Source organism: Vanellus vanellus (assembly GCF_965231255.1).
Source record: "Vanellus vanellus genome assembly, chromosome: Z".
Lineage (NCBI taxonomy): Eukaryota > Metazoa > Chordata > Aves > Charadriiformes > Charadriidae > Vanellus > Vanellus vanellus.
The window spans coordinates 34357300-34370610 of NC_138908.1; the positions used below are offsets into that span (position 1 = coordinate 34357300).

A 13311-nucleotide genomic window follows, 5' to 3' on the forward strand; every position below is an offset into this window, starting at 1 on the left:
CTTTAAGTAATATTTGTATCACTCTAATTGCCACCATTTTTACTTTCGCCGATGTTGATAGGCTTTTCTTTTGATTTCTAAAATAATAAAGACAAAGGAATGAATGTATTTGAAGGCATATTATGCAAAGGCATGAATGTAATTCAGGTACTTTAAATTGGGTATTGTAATTTAAACTTATTTCTTGAGGACCAGAGCTTCTCATGAGGCAGATAGGATTCAGAATACTCAGATTATTTAAAATTATTATGGACTGCTGTTTTTGCAGGACTCCTTTCCCTTTCATTTACAGGAAGTTCCAATTCCTTCTGATGGAATTTCATGAGTGTTTCCATTATACACAAATGTTTTAGCAGTACTGTTTCTCCTTGCGCATGCATTGGAGGCTGCAGTTCAGCTGAAATCTTGTTTCTTAAGTGTGACATTGACTAATTCAGCCCAAAAACTCAAACTCCAGTGTCCAACCAGTTGTGAAGTATCAAATGAACATGCCCTCATTAGCAAAAAAAAAGCAGAAGTTCTGTGCATATCTGAGAGGGGTTTGAAGATGTTGCAATGGGAATTTACGAGGGATGCTTTTCTGTTCCATGTTGTGCTCTGAAACAGGAGTTAGGCAATTAAATACATAGAAAAACAAACATAAACTTTTGCCAGCGGGGTTTGTCTTTGGCTATCAGCTGTTTTGTGATTGCTCGTCTGTACGGACTTTGTGTATTTGTTATTCTATTTCATCAACTAAAGATTCTCAAGTGCTAAGATTTCATACTAGCTGTATGGTCTTATAATCACAATCAGATGTCAGGAGACTGATATAAAAGATCAAGTGTTATTTACCAGAATGTTATTAGGAGGGAAAATGGGTAGGTGTTTCTGTTAGCTTTGTAAATGCTCTTGGTTTCCATGAATACAAATTTTGATTGCTCATTAGCTGCTTACATGGAAAGCTCCTGTACTGTTTCTAAGATACTAGAGTTTCCAAAACTCAGCAGTAGGCACTGTGCCTGGGCAATGATACAGATAAATGCAAAAAAAAAAAATATGCTTGGCTGTCCTCTATTACTTTCTCAGACAAGGAATGGTGTCAGGGCTGGGGAGTGCATATGGGACCTCATTCCTACGCTTCATGGCATGGATTTTTCAACTTCCTTTTGGGCTGTGCTGAATGACAGCAAAACACTCCTGCTGCAGAGACACGGTAGCTTGGTTTTGAATTGGAAACATTTGCAGGCAAGCCCTATTATGTGCATTTATAACTGACACATTAGAATCTGTCTAATCTTGTTGTGAAATGTAAGTTGTTTAAAACACAGACGTGCATGCAAAATCCCTTGAATGCGGGGCAAACTTGGATCCAGTCTAAACCTGGCAGCTGGCTCATGTACGTAAAGATCTGAACTGGAAACTCGGTGATAACTGAACTGGATATTTTATAATGTAGAATCAGGCATGGCAGCATTCATTGGTTGAATAAATCAATCGTGCGTATTTGGTTGCCACAGATACATCTAAGTACACTCTGCTTATTGTTGCTTATAAACTACCAGTAAAATTGTTCCTAATTTTCCTCCTAATGATGGAATTTTCCACCTGGATTTGATGAACAGCATGGGCAACATCTGGTGACTTAAGAGCAATGGATCCCTAAGCCCTCACAGGGCAACATCTGCTTTGCAAACAGGGACAGACCCCCTGCACGGGTGACCTCCTCACCCCTTCTTCCCCCGCATTCCCTGACCTCTTCCCCTTGCTTGCTTAATGACAATTTTGGGATCCAAACTCGGTAATGAGCCCTGAAAGGCAGTCATTACTCAGGTCCTATATATCTGTGAGGTCCTGCACGATACATAAGAAAGAGAGAGTTTAAAAAAAAAAAAGAAAAAAGAAACAAAAAGAAAACCAGCATATTTAGCTCTTGTTATTTCCTGCCAATGGGCTTTTGGGGAAGACCTTGGGGTGCAGTGCAGCCAGGAGCCCAGGTAGAAAACTAATGTGTGGATATCTGAGAGGGCTGAACCTCTCAGGGTAGGCAGAGAGGTTGCCTGCACCCTCCAGCAGACAGGGTGACAGTGGGGTAAAGAAAGATCTGTCAGAGGGCCTGACTTTCTTATGGTCGTACTGACCTGCTCTGCTATGTGAACCATAACTTTAATGATGAACTTTAATTTAATGACCTCACCTGGTCGTGTTTATTATGTGTGCCCTGCTATCTGCAAACTAGATCCTTCTTTGCCTTTATGCTGGGTGCTTTAAGACTGAGGGTAGATAAGGTGATGGCTTTTCTGGGCATGGGGTTATTTTTCCTTCCACTAAAAGATTAGTGCTTTTAAGTATAAAAATCTTGGGTTTAATTCCCTAGAATTTTGTCAAACTTTAACTATTTTAGTTGAAATTTTCTTTGCTAGTGTATGCCACAAAAGAGAACTCTAGGGCCAGACCAAAGGTCTATCTAGCATGATGTCTGTAACATCAACTAGCAATGGGCATTAGGAAAAACCACATGAGGAACAAGGCAAATGTGTTGGGGTTTTTACCCAAGAATAGGAAAAGCCATACCTTTGCCACTAATGTCACATGTCTGAAAATTGCTAATTTCAATTCCCTGCTCCAAAGCGTAGGAAAATGAGTATTTCTCAATAAAACAATTGTACACATTTCTGTGTTGTTTTCAGTAAGCAAAGAGCTTTATTTTTCCCCAATCTCATTCCCAGAAATGGTAAAATTTTCTGTCTTAAACAGTAATAGTCAATGCAATAATAATTAAGGTTCTTGTTGCTGTACTATTATTAACATTGCTGCTACTTAAACTACCAGATTTGCTCTTGTGCAAGTTTTTGCTCTACATAAACACAGACATACAACACACAAACTGTATTAGCCTACGTAGACTTTTAAATTTTCTTATTTTTGCTGAAAGAAACACAAAGACTTGTCTATAGAGCCATACATGTGGATTAAAAATGCAACAAATATAAAAACAGGTAGAAAACCATGATTTTTTTTACCAATCTTAATAGCAAGCAGTGGGAGCTATTCTGTTGTCTTTTAAATTTATAACAAGTATAACTTGCCCACAGGATATGAGCTGCCTTCTTATTTTCATTCACTCCTATTCATGTATGCTCCCCTAAGAAAGCTTGCAATTGAGGTCAGAATAGAGGCATGAAGTTCTCCTAGAGTTGTATAAATAGTGCACAGGCTTTCTAATGCAATAGTAACTGCTTTGTTGCATCGTAATTTGTCACTTTAGCCAGGCAAAATTCTTGCAGTGAATTTTTTCATGGACTTTCTCATGAACATAAGACCTTAATAAATAACACTGAGAGAACACTTCATACTACAGCCAAAGCTTTCAATTTTGTGTTTGAAAACTTGTTCACAAAACCCCTATAGACAACTAGGTAAGTGACCTTGTTTTCTAAAGTGTTGAGCATGCCACAGCTCCAGCTGAATGTGGTGTCAGTCTTTTCCACTAAAACTTGTTGACCCAAATCTTTTGCCTCTCTAAGGCTGTTTGCTGTGCCCAGTATGACTCAGGGTGCAAAACAGTGGATTTCTTCAGAAATATTTCAGAAGTTAGAAGTCTACAGTGCTGGGTAGTTGCTGGGTTGTGTGCAGGGTTTTGTGTGAGTGCTCATCCTGCACGTCTGTGAAAAGTGAGTTGATGTAGTTTGAGTCATCAATGACGGTGACTGGGACAACTTTGCCTGAATTGAAGGGAAAAAGAAGTGCTCAGGTGATCTGTTCATGTAACTTAACTGTAGGCAGCGGTGAGCCTTGGTAAATTCATTACCTACACAGTCAGTGGGCCGTGAAAGCTTCTGGTTTTGCATCCGTAGGACTTGCAGTGGGAATAACAGCTCTGAGTTGTACAGCACTTAACAAGGATCTGATATTCATCATTCATTAAACTTTAGTTGCTGTTCCTCTTCTGAAGATCCTTATCTTCAAGAAGATGCCAGGGAAATAATAAAAACAACATCTTGCATCTAGCATCCATAGAGCATATGGCCAAATATGAAATACTTCCAATGCAAGAAACTTCCCTTCTACCCATACATTAATCTATCTGAGACTTGATTAAAGCAGGAGATGAGTGTATCTGTTCTCTCTCTAGCATAGTTCCAGGTGACCTGGGGCTATAGCAAAAAGTTTTTTTATCCATTGGATCTCCCTGTGTCCTTGATCACACGTGCCTGCATGCCTCTGAGGTCTCAGACTATGGCCTTAATCACCTTCTACACACCTACTCCCTACTCTGCCACCTGTAGACCAAGTAACAGAGGTGTCAGACATTCCTGTTTTCTCAAGGTGTGTGCTAGCTCGTGTCATTCTTTGAACAATTCAGAATGTGTCACCTGAATGACACAAACAATGCAAAAGGCTTAAGTCTTATATCACTGCCAGAAAGTAAACCTCAGGATCACAGAAAGATTATTTGTCACTATTTATCACTACCTGTGATGTTCATGGTGTTTGAATCCTCCTCAGAGTCCAGGTTGCTGTCCCTATCAGGGTCCCCAGAGCCACCTTCAAGGCCTGAACCAAAACCCATCAGATCAACCAAGTTCCTTTAGTTTGCTCAAACAAGCTTCTTGTGTAATGCCTTTGCCAAACTAACTGGGGAAAAGAAGAAGGTCTGTGAAGGCATGCAGCAGGCTTTTCACAACAGCAGCTGTAGGGCTGTATGGTGTTTGATTATCCCTGGAGAAAAGGTCTCTCCTGAGGAGGACCTCCTGGCTCCCTCAGAGGCATTACAGCAGAGCAGAGCTCAGGCACCGAGTTGTCTCCTTTCAGCAGCCCAAACAAAGCTCCCTACCTGGAAGGATGGATCAAGATACCAAGCCCAGGTTGCTGTGAGTCCTGTGGGGGTTGAAGGGGCTCTTCTGCATCTTACCAGAGGAGACAGCAGGAGATGGAGCTGGCCAGAGTACTAAGGAAATGGGACTCAAAGGCTGCAGCATTCCCAAGTAAGGACCTCTTGTCCATCCTTCAATATTTTTACATAAGAACACCCCAGCAAAAACATATCCAGATTCAGGAAACAACACTTCACCAAAACTGTGCTCCTAGAAGTGCCAGGGAACAGAAGTGGATGGAGCATCTGAGGTAGTTGCTCCTGGTGGGGACTTAAACATGATGATGAAGACAGGGCTGTGGGCTGCCGTCTGCATACCTTGGCAGACTACAGCAACACTGCAAGTATCATGGCTGAAAAATGCTTCCAGCTCTTCCACTTTGGGTGAGTATTGACAGCCCACTACAAGCAGCCTCTTTTCTCTCTGCTTCTTTTGTTTGGATGGCTTGTCATGTGGATCTGTGCTGGACTTCTTGAGTGGAGTAAAATGCTTGTCTTACCATTGTGGTATACTGTCCTCAGTAAGCAATACACACAATTTTTGCATCTTCCAAATGTTAGCATCCACTGTTAATGTTGCTAACACAAATGTCACTAGCGGGGCTTGGTAACGTGTGACTTTGCCATGTGTTTCCAAACATGATTCTCAGCACCTTTCAGGTGTGGGAGGCTCTGGCTGTATTTTCTACTGGCAGGGAAGCCTCCCACCAGCATTCGTACTGACACAGCTGGACTGGAGAAGTGGCAGTAAGAAATGCTCTATCAAGTTCAGCACAGGCACTAAATGGAACATAGTTTCTTTAATGGTGAAAGAAAAATTTGCTCCGGTTGTGCCAGATGCTGAGCTATGCAGCTGTCAGAGCTGTTCTGTCTCCTGTTGTAACTAAGAAAGGTTAATTGCTCAGACAACCCAGCTGCACAACAGCAAACTGCCTCCGTACCCAAAAAATGGTCCTGGAAGCTGCCTGCTACACTGTTCCAAGACCTAGTGCAAATGTTTTGACCTTAAAAATTTTACTCAGGATACTCATTTCCATGCCACACATCACTGGCTATCAGAAAGGTGCTGCATAACTTGCTCTTTCACATTAGTGAGATGAAAGTGGGACATATTGCCCAGGCAAACAAGATATTTGCCAAAGAAAACTGGACCAAAATAGAAAAATATAAAAGAAGAGCTAGCAAGTAAGAAACTAAAATACAGGTTAAACATTGAGGTTTAATGAGAGGGATGTTGAAGGGAAGACAGTTGGACTGAGTTTTGTCTCTGGTCAAGTTTCTGTGGGCTCTGAAGACCGTGAGCAGAGGGTCACCTGATCCAGAATCACAAAACAGAGCAAAAACTTTCCTAAGTTGCCTTTTGCTAAATCTCTTATGAAGCTTTTTCCAAATTCTTTTTGTTCAGCCTACCAGAGTATTCTTGGTGTGCCTTGAGAATTCAGGGCAAGACTTCTTCTCTGGCATTTGTGGCCCTTCTCCAGCTGTAGAGTTGAGACTTGTGCAGCTCTATTGAACTCACCACTATGAGGCTGAAAAGCGTTTTGAGAACTTAGAGAAGACCAAGATTGTTGATGCATACAACTGAAGGGTGATTTGATCACACCTAGGAAATTGCACACAGTTGTGGCTTGCAGGGTCAGCAGTGCACAGATGAATGGTGTCATTGGAATGAACTCTCTGCACAAGTCTGTGAAGCCTAAACAAAGGCTGTCTACTTTCTGCTTTCTCCCGTCTGCATTCTGCAAGGCATTAGCAGGAATCTAAGCACTGCAGCATCATTCGTCATAGCCATCAGCCAGTTCAACAAGTGCATGCCAGAAGTCAATGGCAATATGTCACTAGCAGTAGCGTATCTTTGTAGGACCAGTATGGAAGAGCAACTTTTCTCATCTCTTCAGCAAAGCATCTGTTTGATTTCCATCACAGAGCCCCTAGCCGTCATCCCTTGAGGGACTGGATCTGCATGTGTGACTTAGAAGATTTCCCTGAAGTGGCAAGTGACGTTATTGGATGTACTTACCAGCAATTCAAGTGATATGAATAGGAACATGTCTTCACAAAATTTAACGGCCTAGAAGCATAAGGAGTGAATACTCACACTGACGCCTTCCAGCAGCAGAGCCATCTGCATGGTTTCTCCTGTTGCCACTGATCAGTTATTCCCAGGGGAGAATGAGAGATTGAACAACTGGCTTCTTTCAGAAGAAACAGGCTTTTTTCTTCAGTTCTACTAGTAGACACCATCATTTTTCATTTTTTTCCCAAAAGGAAACTTTTGCATGTTGGTATCTGATTGCAGCCTCTGCCCACTGAAGCAGAATTTAAGCATGCTTCTTTGAGCACCTTTTTCCCCTTTACTGTGTCCATTCTTGGACCTGAATGCTGTTAGAGGATCATCTGACTCCACATTATAACTTCTTGTTGCCTCTTGTGTTTTCCAGAGAGCACCAGCAAGATACCAGTATCAACAGAAGGGACAAAAACTTCTTCACGTAAGTTGAATTAACAGAGTCTTCTATCTCTCTCTCTTTATTTCTTCTTGAAACTGCTTCTGCAGCTCTGAACCTGCTCCCTCTAAGCAGACAACAGTTCGCCTACATCCAGCACTGGCATATCACCTTGAATACTGGAGCTACTTCAGGGACTGTGAAATGAATGAAGAAGGGTTATGCATACTTTTTAATATCCTGGAGCTGTATTGAGGATGCTAACTTGGCCTCCAGTTGTCAGCCTGCGGCAGCCCAAGTGAAAAAGTATTTGAGTTGTTAGGAACTCTTTTGAAAAAAATCTTTTTGCTCCTGTTCCTGTAAATCCTAGCAGCTGCATATGAATTTGCAGAGTGTATAGACATATTGATCCAGAAAGCCTGTTGTGTAGACTGTTCTGTTCCTCAGGGCCCTACACACAATTCCTGACAGCTCTGCAGGGTCTGTGAATGTAGACAGGTAACTCACTGTGTAGTTTAACCACTTCTGAAGTTGCCTTGGCATACTAGGAGCCTTCTCCAGATGGTTTCCTTTCAGGCTGGTGGAATATTGCTTTCAGCATCCCGCCTGCAGTTGCAGATTGCACGCCTCCAGAGTTACTCCTGGAACTGACCCCAGTGAGAAGTCACTTTCATTATTTTAACTATTAGAGTTACTTTATATATGGGCACAGTACAAGCAGTTGTCTCTACTGCTGAGTTTGGCTGAGGGAGCTGTGGATAGGCGTGTGTAAGCCGAGCATCCCAAGGATTTACAAGATGCACATATCCTGCTTGGCAAAGAGGCTGGGGTCCTGCTAGCTTTTTTGAGAAAACTATGTCTGGCAGAGACAGGTTTTAGTGTGAGATGACAGTGTTTGTAGGCTAGATCAAGGAAAACAGTGTGATTGCCAGATTTTGCATTTAGCATGCCTGCAGCCTTTCCTTTGATGCATCTGTGTGTGTGGCGACCTACTTCTGAAATCTTGGCACTGCTGCCTGACAGAAGAGCCATTGGATGTGCCCGTATTCTTTCATGTTCTCAGTGGGGCCTGTCACTGGTGCTTGACTGGATATGTATGAGACCACATAGCTAATAGCAAGTGTCCTGTAACCGTTGGAACCATTTTATTCAAAGGAGGTGACACGCTGGTCACTGACTCCAACTCCACTGGGTTCGCCTTGCCTTCTCCCTTCTGCAGCCAGAATGCAGTCCTTGCATTTCACTCCCTTCTTTCCCATGAACTAAATTGCTTGCTCTTGAGTGGTTTCTTTCCCTGCTTATGCCCCTTCCAGTGCCTGCTGTTACAGTACTGGTCTCCACTTTACTGCTATTGTGCCACTGGAGAGGATGAAGCTGGGATGTTCAAAAGGCTGGCTGCAGTCACTGCACTGGCAAATTTCATGCCAAGTGGCACATCACGCTGTTGTTCTGAAGGAGAGCAGAAAGCAACACGTTCAGCAGCTGATTATTGAGGTCTTCTCATGGAGCTCCAACCAGGTCTTTGCTATGTGGCTGGAGCAGAAACCTGCTTAGTCCCAAACCCACCCAGGTGCCATTTTTCCCACTGTTCTCACCCAGCCGTGGGTCCAGACTGTGTCAGCTTTCTCTGCCACTACAGGAGTCTCCTACTGACTGATAGCATCTGAGGTTTTGGGCACTGCTGATTTTTTTCCAGTCCTTGCAAATGCAAATAAGTTATTAGTGTGTTGCTTCTTTAATCTGAGATAGGCTACCATGAGATGCTGGTGTTTAAATCACCAGGAGCTGGGTCTCCTGGATTATTGATAGTTACTTTTTGGTGATAGGAGGACTTACAGAGCAGTCTTAGCTTTTAAGTGTGGTTTTATTGTGCCTAAAACCTGACTGTATTAGGCAACAGACTCATCTTTTCTGCCTGACATGACATGTTGTTAAATATTTCACTAGAGAGCACGCAGTATGCCTGACACAGTCCCTAGGATCCACAGGCTGGTTGCTAGCCACCCTGACTTCCTTCAGCCCTCTCCACAGTGGCACACCACATTGCTGCCTTAGGCAAAGTGCTCTCTCTGCAAACTCTTCTTTCCAGCTGATAGTACTCCTCAAGCACACTCTTGAATTCTTTATTCATGCAGGACACCATTTTTTTGCTGGAGCCTAAGACAGTGAAAGCCCATGCAGCCACCCAAATGCATGGCTCTAGTTTGCTGCATGGTTTGGGTTCCTACAGCTCACGAGGTTCAGTCCTAGCTTCAGGCTAGCTTGCTTCTTCCATTAACTTTCCTGAGTGCTTCCTTTATATGATTTCTGTTGAGGTCTGTTTCCTTCAGGTGTCCTACAAGATTATTTGCCATCTTGAGAATGCTTCTTCTTTTTCCTTTCTCTGAACCACTTTGAGGCTGCTGCTATGTCCCATTTTGGTCTGGAACGTGTCCTGCTGTCCCTTCCAGCTACAACTCTCTACAGATGTGAAGGCACTCATGGGCCCTGCTCTCTTTCAAGCCACAGAGGTTCTTAGCCATAGGTGTGATAAACCTGGACGGTTGACTGTCCATTTGGAGTTATGTGAGAAGAAGATAAGAAGCTAACATTTCTTGGGTCATCATGTGGAACTTCAACACTCACTGCTTTCCTCTTTCCTCTGATGCTGTCACAAACAGCTGAAAACTTTGCTCTCTCTTTGCCAGTTTTCTCCTGGCCTTCCCTCCCAGGACTACGGAGCATTTTTGCTCTAATTGATTATTCACAGTGTGCCTAGGACATGCTGTACCAACTTTGAAGTTCTTTGCTTTCTCAAGCTATCCCATTTTTTATCTGCTTTGGTGGGTTTCTGATTACTGAAAAAAGAAAAAAAAAAAGAAAAAAAAAAAGAAAGCTGTACTGGAGGAACATGTTCAGGCTTCTCCAGTATAACCATGTAGCTGTGGCTGTATTCTTACAACTTTGTTGTTACTTCTGTGTGTTGCAGAACCCATGTTTAGGATACAAGCTTCAACAGAAGGAACAAACACTTCCTCCTGTAAGTATATACAAGTTTTTTAAATTATTGCTGGCAAGACTCTCAGGTACATTTCTCACTTCCTAGGTCAGAAAAAAATGTTCTTTTATCTAAACCTACAATAAGGGATCGGGAGTGACTGAGTAGGATTCCTGCACTACAGATACAGCTGTTATTTCTTTTATATATTATGAATACAACTCTCAGAGCCATGTGCTTTGTACCTTCCTTCAGGAAGGTACAAAGCACACGTTTGCACAAGGCAAAGGAGGAGGAAACTGCTCCAGTGTTTCCTACTTGGAATTCCCTTCCCAGCCCTCCCCAGGCAATGTGTGGCTTCAAACACTGTCTCCTCTGCCTCTGCCTCCACAGTCCCTGTCCCTAGGGTAGCTGGAACATCCTCAGGTCCATCCATCCCCAGCTGCAGTGCAATTCCCTTCATCCCTGTGCCAACTGGTGCATGTTAGAGCTCCTGTGCCCCACTGCTCTTGGGAAGAGGATGAGGAAGGTGATGGCATCTTTTTGTGTGTCTTCCCTCTGCTGGGACAGAGAACCAGAAATGATTCCCCTTCGTGGGAAGAGTGGTTGTCTCTCTGCTCATCTCAGGAGCACACTGGGAGCTGTGGGGATACCAGGGAGGTATCCAGTGACTCTTCTTCTGTAGTAATGCTTCCCAGGGAAGCATGTTTTACAGCCATAATCCTATGCACTTTCACCCTTGAGAACCATCAGGTAGAGCCTTCCAGCTCTTCACTAGACCCAAATCCACCATCTACCCAGGCTGGTTTTGAGCAGTCTGGAAGGACATTTCACACAATCAAAGTCAGCAGGGTTGTGGGAAGAAGGACACTGACCTTCTTCTTAAGCAGTAAGTATTGCTGGGTGCCAGGAACGGGGTGTCAGGTGAGACAGACCAGTGGTCCAGTCCACCCTGACAGTCCCACTGTTGCTATAAAATATGGTGTGTGCTTGATAGCAGACTGTACATAGATGTCCTTAACTCACATCTCATAGCTACTGTAGCAGCACAAGGGGGAAATGGTAAAATCCAAATCTCTAGATACAGTATTCTGAACATTTTTCATCATTTATATGAGATACAAAAGGTTTATTTTTGTAGATTTTCTTCTCGGCTATTAGACTGATTAGTGGTTTAAGTGTGTGTTGAAGGAATTTTAGAAATCTGATAGGTTATTTAAAAAGACTGAGAAGCTTTCTGCCAGCAAGGTGAGAAGAGTTGATGTTTTTAGCCTTCTTTTTCCTCTGAGGCATAGCAGCAGAGTAGGCAGGAGTAATTCCTGGAGTGATTTAAAATTGTCATTTCTATCTGTTCTGTTCTCAGTTGCACTGATGTAAATTGGAAGTAGAACTATTCAATGACTAGAACAAGTAATGGAGAAGAGAGAGCACTATTGGATATTGCTGCCTATGCTGGGTAGGAAAGGTACTATAAAGCAGGAATGAGCCAAGTTTATTGCTAACATATGTGAATGTCTACTCACACTACAGAGCAATAAGGCAATTGAGTCCACGTACTTATTCTAAAGTTGTTTAGGGCTTTTCTTTTCTGAATTTCAGTGGGACATGTCCATTTCACACTTGTCACTGTCAATCTCGTAACAGCTACAGGAGATAAAATAAACTGTTTCCTTCCACTTCCCAGACAATAGCAGATGTTTCAGAGAACATGCCAGCACTGTCACTGTTGGCCAGACGCTGGGAAAGACCTGAGAACAGCAGAGTGATTCAGTAGGCTCTCTCCCCTGGGCTTTCACAAGCGAATAGACATGTGTCATGCTTTGCTTTTCTGGAGTTCCAGTGACAGACAGATATTCAGAGAGCTAAAAGTTTAAAAAATCCCATTGCTGTAAAACACTCCACAATGAACATCACAAAACTGAAGCTCCCTCTACCCATTTATGTTCAGATGTACCTACACTTGTCAAAATTCAGCTTGTTTTGAGAGTGTGGGGCTCCATTCTTAAATAAAGGAGAAAGGAAAGACTGATATATTCCCAGTTTCACATAAAGGGCTGGTGATCGGGTTGTTGTTTGGCAGGGCGGGGGAGGCGGTGTTAGTAGTCAAAGGGAAGAGGAGGAAATTCATGCTTTTGTGTCCTGTTTCATAGTATGAGACTATGTGGCATTGATTATTCACAATGCCCCTGGCAGGTAGAAGTGCTTCCCACCTTTTCTCCCACCCCAGTCCTAGGGTTGTTCCATATATATTTATTTTGTACTGTGTAACATTGAAACCTAAGTTACAGCTTTCATTTTCCTTGACAATGGAGCTCTCTGTGATATGTTTTTTCCTGCTGAACGGAGTGAACAAACCAACAGCAATTGGAGCGCTGTGTGCTCTCACTACCAAGGACTTCAGAGGCCATTCTTAAGCACATCACAACAATTTGGGGATGGAATACATTTTTCCTCCCCTTGTTTCCAGGATTGCTGTGCTCTGAAAGATGTGACTTATGACCCTGTGACGTTCTTCTGCTCAGGAGTTGCAGTGGAAAAAGTAAATCTGAGATTTCACTCTAGTTGCCTTGGTTTTATGGGTTCAGTCAACTATGTATTCAAGACTAGAGAATGAAAATGCGGTGGTCTTTTTACTCTTCTGCGACTTGTTAAAGGAATCTGGCTTCTCACCTTGATAGGCAAAAATAGCATACATATGCCAGTATTCCTTTTCTTTATAAAAGTGGTCTTGCATTCTTGTTTTAAGTTACAACATACCTGGAAAGAAAATTCAAAAGCAATCAGGTTTCCCAGGTTAAATTCACCAGTACTGCATACAGCCTCCTGGTTGGAGGTATTCTGCAGGAACATTCAAATGGTGCAAGAGGGGAGAAGGCGAGTGGTGGGAAAGAGGCTGTTTACAATGACCACAGCTCCTGTTCCATGGGAACCACCTACAGCACAGTACAGGTGTACAGACCAGGAGTGATGCAGCACCTTAGCTTACTGTTTCTACGAACAGCAACAGTTTGGAAAACCATGCTTTGTGGGCT

General features: G+C 42.9%; 1 protein-coding gene across 2 annotated transcripts in view; it reads left to right on the forward strand.

Annotated features, from left to right (window-relative positions):
• Nucleotides 1-13311, forward strand: part of NRG1 (neuregulin 1) — a gene marked incomplete at its 5' end in the record, with an annotated part of 184635 nt that overhangs the window by 38996 nt on the left and 132328 nt on the right. For both annotated transcript variants that reach the window (XM_082497200.1, XM_082497201.1), the window contains 2 exons: nt 7297-7347; nt 10271-10321. In XM_082497200.1, coding sequence (XP_082353326.1) covers nt 7297-7347; nt 10271-10321 — 102 coding nt within the window. The remainder of the gene's footprint in view (nt 1-7296; nt 7348-10270; nt 10322-13311) is intronic.